Below are 20,127 nucleotides of genomic sequence, written 5' to 3'. Positions count from 1 at the left end.
CAGCCTCCATGTCAGTGACAAGCAAAAAATGTCTCCACAGATTTCCAAAAGATCCCAAGGGCGGTACTGCTGTTTTAGGACGGTGTGACTAGGGACATCTTGCAGCATCCAGGGGAGGGTATGAGGCACACAATTACAACCACTGCTCCCTCCCTCTCCCTCTGTTGTGAACAGGCCATATCTCCACCTGAGGGTAGTATGGGGATTCCTGAATTATGCAACTCTTTCCATTCATTGCTGTTTTTTATTTTTTGCCATTAAAGAAATTTATTCTAAAAAGAGAGAGAGACTCAAGACCAGAACCCCAAGATCCCTCTGCTCAAGGACCATGAAGACAAAGATTAGGTCAGTAAAGCGTACACAGGAGCAGTCCCTAGGGATGGGAAGGGGGCATGGAAACCAAGAGGAAGCACGTTTCTAGAAGCAACCAGAAGAGAAGTCAAGTGTGAGCGGAGGTTCCTGGAGAGTTGAGAAGAGCCTAGAAATGTGGCTAGGACTCGGGTGGGAGCAGGGATGAGTGGGGGCTCCAGGCGTCTCCCTTGTGATGAGTGGGAAGGGGCTGTCGTGGGGTGGAGAAAGTGGCTTCTGGGCGGCGACAGCCGGGGAGGGGACAGATATGGTCTGTAATGCCATTTCTTGGAGCCACAGCTGGCAGCAGTCTTGTGCCAGACAAAAGGGAGGGTAAAGAGACCCAGGGGACATCTGGGTGGTGCCAGCCATTTTTGGTTGTTTGTTGGAGGGATGGAGGCCCAGGTGCTCTGGGACAGGCTGCGTCACTGTGTTCGCCCCTCCCATGTCTGCTGGAGGGAATGTGGCACTCCCTGGCAGTCCATGATCAGAAAAATGGCGCAGGCTTAGTCAACTTGTGACCTTCCCAGGTCACACTGGGTTAGTCTCACCCCTCCCTGTTGCCCACACCCAGTTTCCAATTTGTCAATAGGCCCTGCTGGTTCTCTCTAGACAGCGCGCAGCGTCCTCTGCTGGCCTGAAGTTCTCCCCGCTGGGTGTTGAAGCAGTTCTGAGCATTTGAGGAAGTTTTGGAAAGTTCTGAGCCTTGGAAGAGTGGCTCACTGAAAAGCTAGAGTGAGTTCAAGGGCAGAGGGGAGCTAAAAGGAGACCAAAAGTGACCAAGGGAGTGTGATGGCCACTTCCCCGAAGATGGCCACAGCGTTGTCCCTGCTTGGCGGGGACGGGTCCCTCGAGCTCTCACCTTGGATGGACAGCAGCAGGGGCGGCCCTGTGTACAGCGACTTCATCTCTGCTGGAGACACCACAGGCTGGCCTGTCCCGGGTGCTTAAACCCTGGTAGAAGTGTTATAGGGCAGCCCCGATATTGAACGGGTTGCCTGGCTGTGGGTCCTCACCTGCGCGCTTACAAGGGACTTATGAATACTCCACTGCAGGCACACACAAAAGGTTAATAAAAGGTTTATTGACAAGGGAAAAGGAAATAAGGAAAATGTACAACTCAGGGAGAAAATAGGGAAATAAAGTCTTTAATGCGTCCTACCCGATCCGCCGACCTGGAAACCCAAAGGCACTCTCCGAGCTGGCCAGATGCTGTGAGCTGGCGGAGAGCCAAAATGGGGGACCCCTCCAAAGCCCACGTGTCTGCCTTTATACCCACCTGGCTGCTGAACCCCACCCTCAGGTCCCAGCCACCTTCCCTTTGGTGGGGATGGGATTTGGAGTTCCCAGTGTCTTTGGCTTTGGCCTGGGGTGGGGGTGGAGTCCACAAAGCCTGTGTGGAATCAGCTTTAGGACATCCTGTTCCCCCAACAGAAGCACTTCCAGCTCGAGGCCCCCCACCCCCACTGCCCCGGTGGCCTCCTCTCTCCGCAGTCTCCCCCATGTTCCGTATTCTTCTTTCTTTCTTTTCCCTCCCCACATCTCAGCTTCAACTTCCAGAATATTTCCACTAGTTGTTTCAAAAAGTGTTGAAGCTTGATCTTGGATTGAGCTGATGTGACAGGTGATTTGGAGAATATTTTTATTTGTTCAGTTGAGAAAATGCTGGAATTCAGTCCTTGCACAGGGCTCCTTTGGGAGTGGTGAGCCTGGGACAGGGACTGAGGTGCAGGCATCTTGTCCTCCTGTAACTCACGTCCTTAATTAACTTTAATTATTTGGAAGATGAGAAGAGGTGCGCGAGGGGGCAGGTCCCAAGCTTAGCTCTCTGGACCCAGTAACCTTCATGCATTCCCACACTCCGCATTCTTATTCTGTATGAAATGAGGTAGTTGATTGGTCCCTTTTGTTATCAGTCTTAAGTTTCTCCTATTGTCATCATAGTTGACTCCCTTTCGCTCTTGGTGGAGCTGGGGGAACATTCTAGGCAAGTGTACTACCTCTGTATCCCTGTAGATGGGCCTGTAGTTGAAACCATCTTTTGTAACATTTGCAGTCAAGACAGTCGAGTTCTTCGCTCACCACTGCTAACTGCGAGGGTGTGCCCGGGATTGAGAAACCCCTCTGGGTTCCAGGGGGTGTGCCCTGTGTTTGGCTTCCTCTTTCTCAGTAATCCTTTCTCTTGGCTTGATAATGCATAAACAAGGTTTCCATGGTGAGGGCATCGGGCATTGGGGCACTGTGGTGTGCCTCATTGCTCCCTGTGACCTGCCACGTGCCACCGTGGAGCTGCGTGTACCTGGCAGGACCAGCTGAGGGAGTGCAGTCCATGCCATGACAGGACAACCTCCAACTTGTGGTTATTGAGGGCTAATGCAGCAAGGACTAGCATGTCTTGCCCTTGGATCCAACCTAAGAGCTGCTTTCCCGGCCTCCCACAGGGGTATGAATAGTAAGGAGCAGTTGTTCTGGTGCCTTTACAGCCTGGGGGAAGCATTTTAAATGAAAGATTTAAAAAACCTGGGAAGGATACACCTCCTGTTTGCTTCCTGTTTTCCATCATTGTGGGTAACTGAGAGTTGACGGTGATATTTATTAAAACCCTGCTGTTTGTCTAACTGAAGCCTCTTCTGGCCCTGAAATTCTCTGCTGTCCAGACTAGTTGGGCTCAGCAGTGGAGCCTCCCAGCTGGATTCCTGCTCTGTATCCTTTAGTCACGAGATCTTGACAAGTCCCTGAACTCAGCTTTTCATTTTAAAAATAAAGGTATCAGGCCTCTCCGGTGGCGTAGCGGGTTGAGCGCAGAGCTGTGAAGCTGTCCGCAGCCTCTGCAGCATGGGATTGATTCCTGTCTGGCCGGCCAGGGAGACACCCACATGGCGCGGCAGACCTCTCCTGTCTCTCCCACTGCTCCCCTCAGCAGTGTATTTCGGTCCGTCTGCCTGTTCTGCTCCCTGCTCTGTCTCTGGTGAATCCTCTTACCCTCCTGTGCCTCTGGCTTGTACCCCAGCTCTTGTATAAAAAATAAATATAAATAAAATGTCTTAAAAAATAAAAAAAATATAAAGGTATCAGCGGAGTGGTTTCCAACATGTTTCTGAGCAGTTAGTGCAGCTAACAAGGGGTTCCTAGTACTTCTGAGGGACAGAGCACGCTCGTGAAGCCTCTGTGCTGGGAGCAGGGATGAGCTGAGGAGGGTGGAGTGGGGGACGTGGGCTCTCAGGAGGAGGTGGTCCTGCAGACCTCGGGCCAAGCCCTAGTCTGGCTGCGTTACTCGCCTGCTGCTCGCAGGCACGTCTGCTCCGTCTGAGAGGCTCAGTGTGCTCATGTGTAAAATGGGCACATAATACTCGCCCGACTTCTTTCAGAAGGAGATTGTCTGAGTGAAATGACATCCACGAGGGCGCAGTGTTGCCAAAGGGGGCTCTTGTCGCCAGGCTGATCTGCCCAGAAGGTGCTTGAGTCGGGGTGGGGCCGATAGCAGGGGCATCGCTGGGCCACCCGGGGAGGCTGACTCCCTGGGCACCAAGGTGGAAGCCTCTGTCTCATCTCCTTTGGCGTCATTCTTGTGAGTCTTGAAGCACTCAAGTGTCCTCCTTGTAACAGAAACACTCCCCGCACGGGTGTGTGGGGGCAGCGCGGGCCTGCAGTGAGTGGCTGGGCATCTGAGCAGGGCTGAGCTGACCCCTGAGACCTGGCGCAGTCAGGGACAGCTGCCCCAGGGAGTAAGGGGGGCTGAAAGGTGGGCTTGCGAGCCTCAGGGAGGGGTGCATGGATGACAATGAGGTGCTTTTGTCATTTTTTTTACCACAGTGTTGGAATTTCTAGACATTTTCTGCACTTTGACAGATATTGGGTAAGTAGAAACTTTTGTTTTCTGCTAGAAATTGTGCTAAGTATTACATGTATTATTTCCTACCATATTTTATTCCAGTGATTGCATTTACCTCCACATCAACTCTTACAATTATGTCTACAGAGGAGAGAGAGGTCATGAGGGGCAGGTAACCCTTCTAAGGCCAAGAAGCCTACAGGTGTGGGGCTGGGATTCAGTCCTGGGTGTGACACAGGCTTGTTCTTATCAGCACACAGCGCTGCGTCTGTTTAATACAGGCGCCCTGGAAGGGGGTGTCCTTACAGAGCTCCCCTTAAGCAAAGAACCCCAGACTCTCTTCTCTCTGGATACTGCAGGCCCTTCTAACACTGGGGCAGGGGCAAGAAGGGACCCTAAAGAACAGGAAGAAACCCCAAAGGCCCGATGTCTGGAAGCCTGAGGCTTGATTTCTTACTTGAAATGAACTTTTATTTATTTTATTTTATTTATTTTCTTACGTTGTTTTAAATTTTTGGACAGCATTTCATGAACTACGGGGACTACACCTGAGGGGAGAAATCAAATACTGCCCAAAGATTAACGACGATGTAAGAAGCCTGAGGCTTCCTGGCTAAGGAGAGAGGGCGTCTCAGTCTGGACTCAGCCTTAGAAACTCCTTTCTTGTCCCTTTTCCTCGCCAGGATGCCCAGAGACGACGATGAAGAGCCCTGTCCTCTCAGGCCTGGTCTGCCCAGCTCAGGGGCTCAGGGGCTCAGAGCAGGCTGTTCCCCTCAACCCCGGCCAGAGCCTGGCAGCTGCGAGGACCCCTCACCTGCCCTCTTGCAGGCCCGGCATCAGGAGCGCCAGCTCCGCCCCTCCCGCTGCTCTCGGCAGTGGTGGAGACTGCTCACCTCTTGTGGAGTGTTGTCTGCCTTTCAGGGCAAAGGCAAAGCCTGCTTTTCCAAGATCATCCAGGCAGCCAGCGGCTCGAGTGTGACGTGCCTAGTGCATTGTCTGGGAAGCAGTTGCCCCCGAGCCTGGGGGGCTGGGATGCAGGAATGAGGACCAGGGAGCGGCAGAGTGAGCCTGGGAGCCAGCTGAGCTCGGTCTTACTGCTGCTAACCCGGGGAAGGAGGGAAGTGGAGCTGGAGAGTACAGGAGGGCGGGGGTGAGTAAGAGAGCAAACCCTTAGGGTGTGGGAGCTGCTGGAATCCTGAGCAGACCTCCTGGGACTACGCTCACCAGCACCGGCTCCCTGCTTCAGACGGGCTCTGCTCTGCCTCTCAGGGGGTTGCACTGGCCACCCCATCACTCCCACCCCAGGGTCTGCCCTTGGAGGGGGCTCCAGTCTCCCAGGATTCTCTCCAGCTCCGGGCGTTTCTCAACTGCTGAGACCCCCTCTCCTGGGGAGCTTGGTGACTTCTGTGCAGCTCAGCTCAGGTGCCAACTTCCCAGCCCTGCTTCTTGATTGACCCCTCGCCTGCCCTGCTGCCTCCCAGCAGGTTCCTGGCTCCCATCTCTACCTTCTCTGGCAGGAGCAGAGACCCTGAGCATCCCATGGACCCTGTGTGCCGGGAAGCAGCAGCCAGAGAGTCAGCACATTTGTGCCAATGTTGTAAGCTGCTACTGGGAGTCAGGGCCTGGGGCAAGTGGCAGGAGAACAAGAAAGCAAGAGCAATTCGGGACAGTGGTGTGCAGACATGTCTGGGTCACAGGCCCCAGTGAGAATTTGGAAGCGCTTTCCTTTCTCTTCTCAGCGAAACTGCACACCCCTGCATGAGCACCTCGTTTTGCAAGAGGTGCCCAGGGCCCAGCAGTGGATGTTTTTGGAGCAGCCCAGGGACTCCAGCTGTGCAGGAACCAGCTGGGACTTTGTGGCTGAGACCCATAAAAATGGCTTGACCGCTTGACCACTTGAGAAAGTGGTGCAATGAGTAAGATAAGAAGGGGAAACAGAACCGCAGGAAGGCCAGGGAGTCCTGCTTAAGGGGGAGGAGGCCCCTTGTGGGGCTGGCGGTCAGTAAGTTTTCAGGCAAAGGAAGATTCTGAGCAGGAGAGGCTTGGGGGGAGCACAAGGGGGATGTGTGGAGAGGAGATGGGGGGCAGTCCTTCTATACCATTGGCCCTCTGGCGTCTGTGGAGACACTGGGCAAAGCAAACACCTCATAAGAAGTTCTGTGCAAGTGGGAGCTATTTAAAGTCTTGCCAAGGAGGCCAGACAAGATGGACAAGCTACTCCTGTCCCCTTGGGTGGTCAGTAATTCCAGATGCTGTCATCATTGCCCCAGTAGGGGGTCCCAGTGGGAGGGAGACCTGCTTTGTCAAACCTGACCCCCCTTTCTGCTGTCCATGGATGAGAAGACTTGCACTCAGTTAGTGTCCACACTGAACAGGTCTCGAAAAATATGGGCAATGATCAGGTTTCACGGCTGACCCAGACAAACTGGCCACAGCATTCCCATTGCAAAATCCTGTCTTTATCACTCTTTCCTTTACCAGAGAAGCATGATTTCTGCTTAGTACTGAGCCACATAGAGTTAAACACAGAGGGAAGTGCATGCACCATCCCCACCCTCTGGGGGTCCAACATATGTACAATGAGCCAACTCCATGGATACTGTGATGGGCTTATGGGGGACAGGCCTGACCAGAGCTATGGATGTAAAGGGCCTGCCTGGGTGGGAGATGTAGCCCAGAAGAAAACCCAAATAAAAACTAACATGTTTAGACAAATGGTGGAAGCAGTAAAGGGACTTCCTGTAAGGGAGGAGGGATGGCTGAGAGTCATATCCCAGCCACTCCGGATCTCAGAAAGACAACGCTTCTTCAGGGTTTCTGTGGAGCTGCTGTGGTGCCCCAGAAGAAGGGGCAAAGCTCTCTGCCTGCTCCAAGTAACTGCTGAGCTCAGCCACCCAGGAAAGAGGGTGGGTGAGGAAACAGCCGCCCAGGTTTTAGCTGTTGTGCTCAGCGCTTGGGGAGGAGGAGACTATTTCAGAGACAGCCTTTTATCGATCATCTCTGTCTCTTGGCATCATTGAAAGCAGAGATAGAAACTCTCAAGGAGCTTACAGATTAAGAACTAAAGATATTGTCCTTAATTGTTTTCTCAAATCCTAACTGCCCAAGCCTGCAGGGCTTTCTCACTTTCTGCCTGATAGCACAGCTCTCCTTAACTGATAAAACTGCACCAGTTGGGCCTCCCCTGGTGGTGCAGCGGTTGAGCGATGGGCTGTGAAGCTGCCCGCAGTCTCTGCGGCACCGGTCCGATCCCCGGCTGCTCCCCGGCCACCGGAGGAGGATCCCACATGGCGCGCAGACCTCTCCTGCCACCTGCTGCTCCCCTCAGCAGTGTCCTTCGGTCCTTCTGCCTGCTCTGCTCCCCGCTCTGGCTCTGGTGAATTCACTCACCCTCCCGCGCTTCTGACTATACCCAGTGCTTGTATAAATAAATAAATAAAATAAAATAAAAAAAATAAAAAAAAAAACTGCAGCAGAACAAGCCCTAGAAATAGGGTGGCAGGACTGAGGCCACTAGAGGGGTTAGGGAAGGGATAACAGGGGGACGGGACCCCATGGTCTATGGTAAAGGACTGTGGGTGCTTTGGGGGTGGGTATGGTGTGATAACACACATCTGAAGGGGTGTGAACCTGTTTCCCTAAATCATGTACATTGTTGTTAATCAATGTTGCCTCAATAAAAAAACAAACAAAAAACAAAAGTCCTCTCTTTTTTTGGCTGAAGCTGTGCCTGCTGGTCTTTGTCCTGCTCCAGTGTTCCTCTGTCAAGCTCGCTGCTGCCATTTTTACCCTGTTCTCAGTGGGGAAATGGATGGAAGCAGGACGGGTCTGGATATCTTGTCTGGGGCTCTCCAAACTTTCACTGACTTTGCGTCAGCTCCCAGGAATGACCTATGAAGGTCCATTGAAGCACAGACTGACCCTGAGCCAGCAGGTGCCTGACAGGTCTGTGGGCCGATGCCTCCATTCTACAGATGGGGAAACCGAGGCTCACAGGTGAAGGGCCCCCAGTTTCTGGAGTCAGTTGGCTGCAGCTTCTCTGACCCCCCCACCTAATGTTCTTCCCATTCCTGTTGTCTCCAAACCCCTGAATGGACAGGGCAGAAAGGAAGTTCTGGCAAGAAAGGTGACACCTGAAGTCACATGGCTGGTTTTTGGCAGAGGGCTTGACATTTACAGGTAAACATACCTTTCACAGTTTATATACAGCTCGCCTTATAAAAGTACTGCTAAGTAGGGCCAAATTTTTACTGCTTTTAATACCTGATGGGTACTGAAGTGTGCCTTTGGCTCATAAAAATATAATTCAGGTCTTAAATTTAGCACATCCCAAATGAATGACTGTACCAGCTCTAGTAAACATTTACTGCTTACTTGCTCCTTGCAGGATTTAGAAAAGTTTGCAAGAAAAGTTTAGAAGAATGATGGTTTTTCATGCTGGGGGAAAAAAGCTGTTCAGAGAATTTTGAACACTTATTTTCTATTTTTTTCTAGATAAGAGTCCCTGTAGCAAGCAGGCATTCCAGAATCAAACCCTTTTCCAAACCCATTCCTTCCAAAATGAGGCAAGCCAGTGCCCACGGGTCTGAAGGCATCTCAAAGAGCTTTGTTGCTAGACCGGAAACAAAAAAGACTCTCTTGAAACAAGAGACCATTTATTTGGTCTTTTACAATTCCATTATTTTTCATTCTTTTCTTTCTCTTTCAAGATTTGGGAAGAGGTTTATTTGTTTCTTTCTTTCCATCTGCTGCCTCCTACCAGCCAACACAATACAGGGAGTCTCAAAAGATGTGAGGTCACATGGTGGGGCAGCTTTAAGTGGTGGGGGGAAGGGAGTGATGGGGCTCAAGCTGGGGGGAAATATGAGAGCGGAGGCTCTAATGGTGGTCCCTGTGGGTTGTTAGCACAGGGGCTCTGCTGAAGAAATGGCAGGTGTCCAGGTAGAGGCCGCCAATTTAACTACAGTTGTGAATGGCAGCAGTGCAAAATGGAATTAGCAGGCAGCCTTCCCATGAGTGAGGGTTGGGAAGAAGTGGACAGAATTTGGGCCTCCCCTGGTGGCGCAGCAGTTGAGCGCTGGGCTTCGAGGCTGCCCGCAGCCTCTGCAGCGCCGGTTCGTTCCCCGGCCGCCAGTGAGGGTCCCACAAAAAAAAAAAAAAAAAGTGGACAGAATTTAATCTGGAGAAACCTGGAGGAACTTCTAAACTTCAAGGAAGGCGTAGGTGGGATCATTATAAGGTTGACCCTATTTTTCTGAAATCACGGAGAGAATAGAATAGAATATTGGATGGCTGCCCTGTCCTCCATGTTGGGATGGCATTATGAGTTAAAAGCAAGAATTAGGATATTGCTGTCAGAATGGGAGGAGAACTTGATTTGAAAACAGTTTGAATGAAGGTTGAGGCTGGGAGGGGCAAGAATAGTTCACAAAAGACCCCCTTTCGGTGTTCTGTGTGATTGACGACACACAGCTGAGAGCACACGGCGCACCTGCCAGAACGTCATTAGGTGGCCAGCACTTTAGTGAACTAGGCACGAGTACTATGAGTTGCAGGTGGCTACGAGTTCATTCAGAACTGAGTTCATTCGGCTGAGGATTGGTCCTTGGAGAACAAAGCTAAGTCGTGTCCCTTCCCACTGGGTGACATCTGCTGGGGCCCAGTTAGAAAACTGGAACAACATGTGACATTTTGGCCCTAGCAATGGGAAAGGAGGTGACATTTGTTGAACCCCCATATGGGCCGCGCCCCACGCAGGAGGCTGCGTGCTGATGGGGGGCCACTCGGCGGATAGCTGAGCCAGCAGGTCTCTGCTGTGTCCTGAGCAGTCTCTGCTCTCATTCCTCCTTCGTTTCTGTGCTCTGCATTCTTTTTGAGCAGCAGGCAAACCCCACCTTCCACCTAAGTCTGGTGTCTGTGTCTGAGAGTCTCTGCATTCCAGGTGGGGTCCTCCACGGTGGGATCGTGGGGACTTCATTTTGTGGGTGGAACTAACTGCCCACAGCCTGCTTCTCAGTGGCAACCAGCTTACCCCAGGCACCTGAATCAATAGGTCAGATGGAACTTCTGGTAAAAAAAAAGCTGTCGATTAAAAAAACAAAACTAAAAGGGAGCGTTAGGTAAGAAAGGAGGGGAAGCCTGGGGCTCGATGGAGAACTGGGTCAGGGGTTGGGACTGTAGACTGAGTGAGCAGTTTTAAAATAATCACTTACAAAGGAATGCCCTGGAGGAGATATTGAGCAAGTGGCTCCTTTTAGGCGCCTGTCAGCCTTCTGTCCCACCTTCCTAGGGATCCCCAGGAGCCCAGTGGAGGTGCTGGGCTTTGAGGGCAGAGTGGGGGGAGGTGTCTGCGAGCTGCCTCTCTGTTTGCTGAAGTTCTTTCTTGACATTGAACCCAATGGACTTGGGGACTGAGAGAGGAGGGTTTGCTGTTTGCTTGTTTTGTTTTTGTTTTTGAAAGGCAAACACTTGGTTTCCATTCTGGCAACTTGGGTTGGCGCAGCAGCTTTGCCCAGTAGATGCTCTAAGTGTTTGGGAGGAGAGACTAACCTGACTGACGTGTGGAGAGAAACCCCAGAGGGGGTGGGACAGAGCCTGAGACAACATCCAGCCGGGAGCGTAGGGGAGCAGGTATAGGGACGGCTGAGAAGACTTAACAATTGTTACCATCACATACCCACATTGGGGAAAACCTACAATTCTGAACTTCAAACCCTAGAAGAAATTTTTAGGTCATAGACTTATTATCTTAGTCCAGGTCCATGTTGAGGAGACAGAGGTTCTGGGCAAAGAGAAATAAGACCCTTGTGCCCCGCACAAGGCCAGGGACACGGCTCATGGTAGCTCGAGGCCGACCGCAACGAGCCCGCAAGAGGAGCATGGAGGGTGTGGGGAGGAAGAGCAGCGTATGGGGAGGAGAAGTTGGTTCTGCTGGAAGAATCGATGTCAACATTTGCATCTTTTCCCCACTGGATATGCAGTTCGCCACTCTCTGCTCAACGCTGGGGGCTGGGCTTGTTTGTCTGCTTCACGGGAAAATGGGGTTCCTCTGAGGAGCCCACTTAGGGGCCTGGGCTTTCCAGCAGCCTGTTGAAAGAAGGATTTTGCCCTACAGGATCCCTCTTCTATTCTTTAGACAGCAAAGCTTAAAACCATCCAGTAACAGGTCAATTCCTGCGGGACAGTAGGATCCAGGATGGATGTTCCCATTTTATGGATGAAGAAAGTGAGGACCACAGTGGAATCAGTCACAAAACCACAGCCAGAACCACAAGTCTTAACTCCCATTTCACTCCCTTAAAGACTGTGGAACATGTTTCTAGACAAGCACACTGAGATTATGTAAAAGGCTAAGATAAAAAATAAGGACATAAGGTGCTATATAATATCTAAGTTGCCCTAGCTCTACCCTCTATATTTCATTTCAAGAGGAGAGAAAGATTCTCCCTATTCAACTTGACTTTCAAAAACCGACCAAGAGGTCCAGAAAAGGCAAGGTGCCCGGTGGTGAGAATGGGGAGGGAGGGCAGGGAAAGCAGAGTTACAGAGCAGCAAGACCTGCAGAGAGTGAGCTGGCACCAGCCTAGGGCATGGCAGATGTGCAGCAAGTGCTGTTTCTTTCTTCTCTTAGGGACCAAGTCCCTCACCCCTGCAGCTGGCACAGACTCGATGGAGTAAAGGACAACTGGGCGTTGTTCAGATGTCCAGAGATAGTGAGACTTGGGATTGAACCTCTCTCCAAGGCTTTTAGCTCTATGATTTATTGACATGATTAGGATTATATAAGCCAGGTTGGGAGAAAAGATTAAGGAAACACGAATTTGCTTCTTATTGCAAATCAAATATGTTGCATAGCTAGATCCCTGTTGAATCATCCTTACTAGGGAGTTGAGACATAGATTGGAGACTTGGGGTAAAACATGTGAGATGGTAAATTACATTTACTGAGTTTTTGCTGTTAAATAGGAACTGTGCTAGACATGTGTTTTTATCTTGCTCTGTTTTCAAAACAACCATATTCTTCTTATTTGCTTTTTTAAGAGAGGAGACTAAAACTCAAAGAGGATTATGAATTATCCAAGGTCATTGAACTAAAATGCAATAAAACTGGGGCTTAAAATGCAAAGCTTATTATTATTATTTTTTTACATTATTTTCATGCTAACTCTGGCCTAGGAGCTGAGACATCCTGGTTTTGTGACTTATGGTGCTTGTGTGACATGGAAGGAAAAGCCTTGGCTGTATCCAGAGCAACAATGACACCTAACATTTGTACCAGGGGCCATGGTTTTCAAAACACTTCACAAGATTTTCCCTTTTATAGCCCAGTCACAGAGCTAGTAAATGGTCAACGTGAGACTCACACCCAGAATGTCTTTACATTCACTGTTCAGTTCTAGTATTCCATAGTTCCTCTCCTACATATTTGGTCCCAGGGTAAGAGGAAGGACAGTCTGGTTTAGGTGTGGGTGAGCTGAACATTTGCTGTCTGATACTCATCCACCTCTGCGTATCACCGAGAAGCCGGAGCTCCTAATAGTTTAGCAGAACCGCAGGGAATACACTGTGGATAGTCTAAACCAATAAACACTTGGGATCGTGTGAAGCTTTTGTAGATTTTTGTTTGGTGCCCAGGATGAGACAAAGCCCAAGAGTGGAGAAACTTTCCCTCCTCAACCTCTGGGTTTTCATGACAGTTGATCCTTCTAAAGTCTTCTGATTGCAGGAAAGAAAATTCTTTCCCCAATGCCTGGTTATTGTGCATTTCTGATGAGGTCCCCAGGAAGGAAAGAGTCAAGATGTTTTGAGGAATACTCTCCTACAGTGTCGTAGGTCTATTACCTCTCTCTGCAAGAAGGCGCCTGTCTGGCCACCTCACATTTGTGCACTGCAAAAGCATTACTGATAAGTCTTTCTGGTACAGAGGAAAGAGCCAAGAGAACTCTCGGGCTGGAGCTGAGGGGCTCCCACTGTCTCGAAACTCGTCTGCTCTTTCATCAGCTGAACAGGGGTGACGATTCCGCACAGCTTCCCTTGGGTTGGTCCAGAGCAGGCATCAGCATTCTGAAGAAGGTCCTTTCTCAGGTTGAGAAACCCTCATCCTGATCTCTTCTGATGATTTTACAAAAATCAAATTGCGTGACAGATGCCCAGATAAACAGGAGAAGTTTGCAATCAAAGCAAGTTCTGGAATGGAGCTGATTAGTAAATTTTTAATGGCTATTAGCTTGATAATCACTCACCAGGAGTAGCTCCCAGGCAGGCCAAGCCCATGCATAAGCAGCCCACACCCAGGCACACCAACACCTAGTGGAGAGGTATAAAAGGGGACCCTGCAGTGTCCCAGCAGCACAGCTCAGTCTCCACAGCTCTTGCTCTCCTCAAGAGCCTCCCAGGGTCCTCCTCGAGCCAAGGCACCATGAGTTGTCAGATGTCGTGCAAGTCTAGAGGAAGAAGCAGCGGTGGTGGCGGTGGATTCCGCAGCTTTAGCAGCGGCTCGGCTGTGGTCTCTGGCGGGAGCCGGCGGTCAGGCACCAGCTTCTCCTGCCTGAGCCGCCATGGCGGTGGCAGTGGTGGCGGCGGCGGTTGCGGAGGCGGCTTTGGCAGCCGGAGTCTTGTTGGCCTCGGAGGGACCAAGAGCATCTCCATGAGCGTGGCTGGAGGAGGTGGCGGCTCCTCTGGTGGATTTGGCGGCAGAGGAGGTGGCTTCGGAGGCGGTAGTGGCGGCTTCGGCGGTGGCAGCGGCTTCGGCGGCGGTGTTGGAGGCTTCGGAGGCAGCGGTGGCTTTGGAGGTGGCAGCGGTGGCTTCGGCGGCGGCAGCGGCTTCGGCGGTGGTGGTTTCGGTGGAGGCGGAGTTGGTGGAGGCCGCTTTGGAGGTGGCGGTGGCTTTGGAGGTTTTGGGGGTCCTGGTGGCTCCGGGCCTGGAGGATTTCCTGGTGGCTCCGGGCCTGGAGGATTTCCTGGTGGAGGCATCCACGAAGTCTCCATCAACCAGAGCCTCCTGCAGCCTCTCAACGTGAAAATTGATCCTGAGATCCAGAACGTGAAGTCCCAGGAGCGGGAGCAGATCAAAACTCTCAACGACAAATTTGCCAGCTTCATTGACAAGGTGAGTCATGAGGAGCTGGCTGGGCTGATGCTCAGATGCCCTACTTCCAGGGCTGACTGAAAGGCCAATGACAGAGATTTATGCCTTTCAGGAGCCTTCTGTGTAGTCATACGAGCCCGGGGTATTGGCAATATCCAGACAGGAAAGGACACACTCTGCAGTTAGAGTTGTTTGTGCTCTGGCTCTTATTATTCCTGCTCAAACAATGTTTATGGAAACGTCTGAAACCACAGAGAAATGGCTGTAGACAGGTAGAGAACTGACTAGTTGGGGCCATGTGACAGCAGGTTTTGAAAGGCATTGCTAAAACATCTGCGAGAGTTTCTCCTTCCCTAGAAGTGATTCCTCTATTCAATTCTGGGAAGTTGAACCTGAAATGTCTGCTTGGGGAAGAATGAATTTTCTGCCTTCAAGAGCAGCATTCTCGGTTTTGTGACCCATAAAGTCTTTATTGGTGTCACTCTGTAGTGTTAGCGTTTCTCTCCTATTCAAGCAGAGGAGCCTGTCTGAGGAATTTACAAGCCTCTTAAGAAACAGGCCGAGGAGCCCTGCCCTCTAGAGCTTTCCCACTCAGCACCTTCAGGAGCGGTGCCAGTGGATGCCTGCTCTTGGTTTTCCCCAGAATTTATGAGACCTTCGCTGGGAATCCAACTAGGGCGGGGGAAGAAAAGAGCCTGGAGCCTTGGGAGCAGCTGGAAACAAAATAGTGGGTAGTGAGATGGGGAAGTGCTTTTCTCTGCATGGAGACTGCCAGCCAGTGCATTAGGAGCTCATGGAACTTTCCTACTATGGAGCCCGGGAGCTCAGAAGCTCTGCCTGGCGGGATCTAGCATCCACTGGGGAGGATGAAGCCGAGTAGACTTCTGTACGTGCAGAGCTGCGCCCGAGTGGACGCTGGCGAGGGCGGCCCTGCTGGTGGGACGGGACATCCAGAGCTCATGGGCTCTCCTTTCCGTCACGCAGGTGCGGTTCCTGGAGCAGCAGAACCAGGTGCTGCAGACCAAATGGGAGCTGCTGCAGCAAATGGATGTTAGCACCCGTTCTACCAACCTGGACCCCCTGTTTCAAGCCTACATTGCCCGGCTGAAGAAATATGTGGATTCACTCACTGCAGAAAGAACAGCACAAGATTCCGAGCTGAGCAACATGCAGGATCTTGTTGAAGAGTTTAAGAAGAAGTAGGTGGCAGGATAAATAGAGTGGAGACAAATTGATCACAGCCAGTCACTCCCAGGAGTCATTCATCTCCCAGCTGCATCTGTGGGGCTAAAGGGAGCCACGTCTGTATCTTTGTCAGGAAGTTGAGGGCTTTAGAGGTCACCTTTTCTGGAAGCTGGAGAGTTAATTGCTAGAAAAGCATCCTCATTTTGGGATATCATAGTTTCCATTTTAACATGAGAATTGTTCAATATTCCCCGAGACTAGAGCATTTTGAGTGGAAAAGGAAAGGAAAAAAGTCAACTAGGATAGTCTAACCACCGTGTCCCTGGTCCCAACAGGTACGAGGATGAAATCAACAAGCGCACAAGTGCCGAGAATGATTTTGTGACACTCAAAAAGGTGAGCAAGAGGCTGGGGTAGGCGGCGGGGGGAGAGGGGAGGGAGGGTGCTTTGGAAGCCCGCGGTGCCCAGACAGACGCCGCTGTGAGCGAGACCAGCAGTGACCAGGGTAAGGGTTGGGGTGGGGGTGGGGTGCTGAGTTGGTTCTCTTCAAAACAAGGGCTTCTGCAGGTCAAGCTCTTCTGGGGATGCTCTGCTAAGGTGCTAGCGTATCTCCTGGTAATAACCTGCTTAAAGACTATCTTGGATCATGAAAGATACACACACAGAAATCATTTAGTTATTCTAAAGAGTTGAGGAAGGCCTGGAATGGCCCCCGTGATGCTTGCATAAAGATGCTGTCAGTTGTGCTGGCAAAGGCATGGGCTAGAAAGCAGAAGTGTGGGGTCTCAGCCTGGGTTGCTGCAAAAGCTTTGGTGTAAAAGGCAGAGAAATCAGGGTGGGGGGGGTGGTGGGAGAGTCGAGGCAGTTCCAACCAGGAACTCTCATGGTCTCTGGGTGTGAGCAGTGGGCATGGAGCCCCCAGCGAGGGCACATTGTCCTGCAGGGACATGGATCAGCTCAAGTGCCTGAGATGTTGGGGAGCAGCTAGCAGGGAGGAGGGGCTAGCCCTGGGGGAGAGAGGCAGAGAGGGCGGGGCCCACACATGGAATGCTGCAAGGTGCTGGCCTGGGAGCACAGTTTCACCCTGAGCTCTCCCGCAGGACGTGGACAATGCCTACATGACGAAGGTAGAGCTGCAATCCAGGGTGGACGTGATGAACCAGGAGCTTGAGTTCCTGAAGGTCCTCTATGATGCGGTAAGTGGGTTAGACCCTTGCTCCCCACCCTCCCCACCAAAGAACAGTCCTTCCTAGTTGGCTGCCTTCTGGATACTTTCAGAACTGCAGGCCTAGTGCTGACAGGCAGGCTCAGACATACAGAGTCCTCTCCCATAATTCTCAGGGCAACCTTGGCAGAAGCCTGGGAATGGTGGTTATGATGCTGAAGTCCTACCCAGTACCTGCTGAGTCTGGAATTTGTGCATTTCTGCCTGGTGGAGGATGCCCCCTGACCGTGGGGAAGCGTGGCCAACTTCCCATGTGTTACAGGAGCTGTCCCAGGTGCAGCAGAACGTCACTGACACCAATGTCATCCTGTCCATGGACAACAACCGCAATCTGGACCTGGACAGCATCATCGCCGAGGTCCAGTCCCAGTATGAGGAGATCGCCGAGAGGAGCAAGGCCGAGGCCGAGGCCCTGTACCACAGCAAGGCAAGTTCTAGCAGCCGCGGAGCCCCGCCCTCTCCAACAAGTTGGGTTTCACCCTAGCCAATGGATGTATGGTTAGATTATTGGTGTTTTTGTCCAGTGGAAGTTGGGCATTATTCCCTAGAGTGTCCACAGTACCCACCTGCCCTCAGTTGCAAGTGGCACCGAGGCCTTTCGGGGCTGTGAGATGGTTTCCTGCCTCTCATGGATGTGCCATGACATTCAGCTCGGATGACTCTCCCCGGGCCTGTAGAGTACTTTCCTGGCTCAAGTCCAGCTGCCTCCAAGCCGCCAGCATCCTTCTTGTCCCTTACAGTATGAGGAGCTCCAGGTCACTGCTGGGAAGCATGGGGACAGCCTGAAGGAAGTCAAGATGGAGATCAGTGAGCTGAACCGCATGATCCAGAGGCTGCAAGCAGAGATCGCCCAAGTGAAGAAGCAGGTGGGGGTGACTCAGGACTGGCCGGCCCTGCTGCTGGAGTGGGGCCGGGGGTCTGGGAGGTCGTGTGTAGGGGTGTGTGTATGTGTATGTGAGAGAGTGAGAGAGCACGGAAACTGAGAAATTCTAACCTAGCATATGTTGATCCTAAATACCTCAAGTTTAACATGATTTAAGGTTCATAGCAATCGTTAGAATAGCCTAAGTGATATTCTAAAGTAAGGATCAGTGCAGGGGAAGACTTGTGTTCCTTTTTTCACTGCTTACGTGGGTGAAAGGGAACAAGGGCAGATAAAGCAGAGGCTGTGGGACTCACCAGGCGTTGAAGGCCTCATCTCTCCCTTGTGCTCGGTTGGGCCTTGCGCACCAGCCACGTGGGGCATAGAGTGGCAGCAAGTGCTGCTGGGGGTTGGCCTGGGCTGGAACATTAGCTTTGGAAGTGGGGCCAAGAGTCAACTTGCTCACAGCAGAAGTTCTGGGAAGTGTTTCAACTGTAAAATGGGCTAATGACTCTGACCCTGTGTTGTGAGGATCAAAGGTCATAATGGGGAAGAGTCCTTAGGCCCCAGGTCAACGTGATTTGGGAAGACGATGGCTCAGAGGCAACAGCAGCTCTCAGCACAGTTGCTTGTGACTTGCCTTAAGTCCAGAGGGACCTAATACTTCCAGCGTCAGTGATCCCGGCTTTCTGCGCCCTTCGGTCCTCTGCTCCCTCTCCCCGCTTGCCCAGTCCACTCCATTCTCTATACAAACAGAAACCTTCTCTCCTTCCCTCCCAGTGCAAGAGTATGCAAGATTCCATTGCAGACGCTGAGCAGAGGGGAGAGAGCGCCCTCAAGGACGCCGGGGGCAAGCTCACCGGGCTGGAGGAGGCCCTGCAGCAGGCCCGGGAGGACCTGACCAAGCTGCTGCGCGACTACCAGGAGCTCATGAACGTGAAACTGGCCCTGGACATGGAGATCGCCACCTACAGGAAGCTGCTGGAGGGCGAGGAGTGCAGGTGAGGGCACTGGGAGGGCAGGAGGCTTCCCTGGTCTACCTTCCCCTCTCTCCAGGACCCAGGGCTGGAGGTGATGGCAGGAAAAGTGGCTGAAGGCCAATGTCACTGTGTTTCCTAAGCAGAGATGCAGACACAAAGCAGTAGTGTACGGTTGTGGGTTTATCAATACGGAAGGGCTAGCAAAGCAGATTCAAATTAAATTAGAAATGAAATTAGTGGTAATTTAATCTTGTTTTTTTGGAAAGAGAAAACAGAATTCTGTGCAAACGAGTTAGTCTAGACAGTTGGAAACATGGGCCTCTGGGTCCGCAGGGCCGGTGGCCTCTTCTCCGTCTGCCTGGTGGCCCGGGCGGGAGCCGGTGCCCTGGTACATGCTGGCTGGCTGAGCCACGATCACCGGGGCAGGCACCAGACCCGTGCAGGCTTCTGGTGGGACAAACACTCATTTGCTACCTCCATGGCCTTCCTCTGTGTTCTGAGACCTTTGTCAGCATCACATGCATCCCTGGTGATTGGATCTGACTGAAGCAACTGGAAGGGTCAAGCCCCCAGCCTGCCAGCCAACCACAGGCGGAGTGCTCTGCCCAGCCTGGAGGCCCAGGCTTGCAGGACGATGTGGGAAAGACCTGGAAGGAGCCATGTGGGTGGGGCAGAGGTGGGAGGGCACATACAGAGCTGAAGTTCTTTGGGAATTTTCTGTCGACAGTGTAACGTCATTTCAAAATTTCTGATGTGACTTGGATTCTGGATATCAGACTCCTTGCAACAGATTTAATTACAAAAATGGGTTGCAAAGTCAGGAGTGAGCATTTGCAGTCATTCTTATCTCTCCTTTTGCTCTCAAAACTTGAGAGGATTGGATTCCAGGCTGTGCAGAAATGTGGGCTGCTTCGGCAATGGGAAGCGGCGGGCTCTGGGGGGCCTTGGCGCTGACTTCAGAGGCCAGCTGTCCACTGGGAGAGGCGGGGGGAGGCTGTGGAATGACACGTGTGCAGGCCCCAAGTGCTCTGCCTCAGGTTATTTTCTCTCTCTCCCTGCAGGATGTCTGGAGACTTCAGCAGCAACGTGACTATGTGTAAGTGCTGGGGTGTGTCCTATGCTGGGGTGGTGTGTTGGGTGAGGCAGGCTGAGGCCATTAGAACTCCCTGGTCATGCCATCTCTCCTTGCAGCTGTGACGAGCAGTTCCATGTCTTCATCTGTGGCATCCAGAGCCGGTTTGGGAAGCCATGGTTCTGGAGGTAGAGGATCCGGTTCTGGAGGAGGAGGATTCAGCTCCGGAAGCTCTGGAGGCAGAGGGTCTGGCTCCAGAGGAGGTGGTGGAGGAAGCTATGGCTCTGGCTCCAGAGGAGGCTCTGGCTCTGGAGGAGGATATGGTTCTGGAGGAGGCTCTAGCTCTGGAGGAGGACATGGTTCTGGAGGAGGCTCTGGCTCTAGAGGAGGATATGGTTCTGGAGGAGGCTCTGGCTCTGGAGGAGGGTGTGGTACTGGAGGAGGATCCAGAGGCTCCATCTCTGCAGGAGGGTCCTATTCTGGAGGTGGATCCAGAGGAGGCTCTGGGTCCAGGGGAGGTTCTGGAGGTGGCTCTA

The 20,127-nt window shown here is 52.1% G+C and overlaps 1 protein-coding gene across 1 annotated transcript in view; it reads left to right on the top strand.

Moving 5' to 3' along the window:
- Positions 1-13,598: 13,598 nt before the first annotated feature.
- The window catches only part of LOC311185510 (keratin, type II cytoskeletal 6B-like), a gene marked incomplete at both ends in the record, with an annotated part of 110,172 nt that continues 103,643 nt past the window's right edge, over positions 13,599-20,127 (top strand). Inside the window, one exon of the mRNA XM_084256135.1 lies at positions 13,599-14,222. Coding sequence (XP_084112261.1) covers positions 13,599-14,222 — 624 coding nt within the window. The remainder of the gene's footprint in view (positions 14,223-20,127) is intronic.

Source organism: Talpa europaea (assembly GCF_964194135.1).
Source record: "Talpa europaea genome assembly, chromosome: 15".
Lineage (NCBI taxonomy): Eukaryota > Metazoa > Chordata > Mammalia > Eulipotyphla > Talpidae > Talpa > Talpa europaea.
The sequence above is the reverse complement of the archived record's forward strand: the minus strand, read 5'-3'. Positions and strand labels throughout refer to the sequence as shown.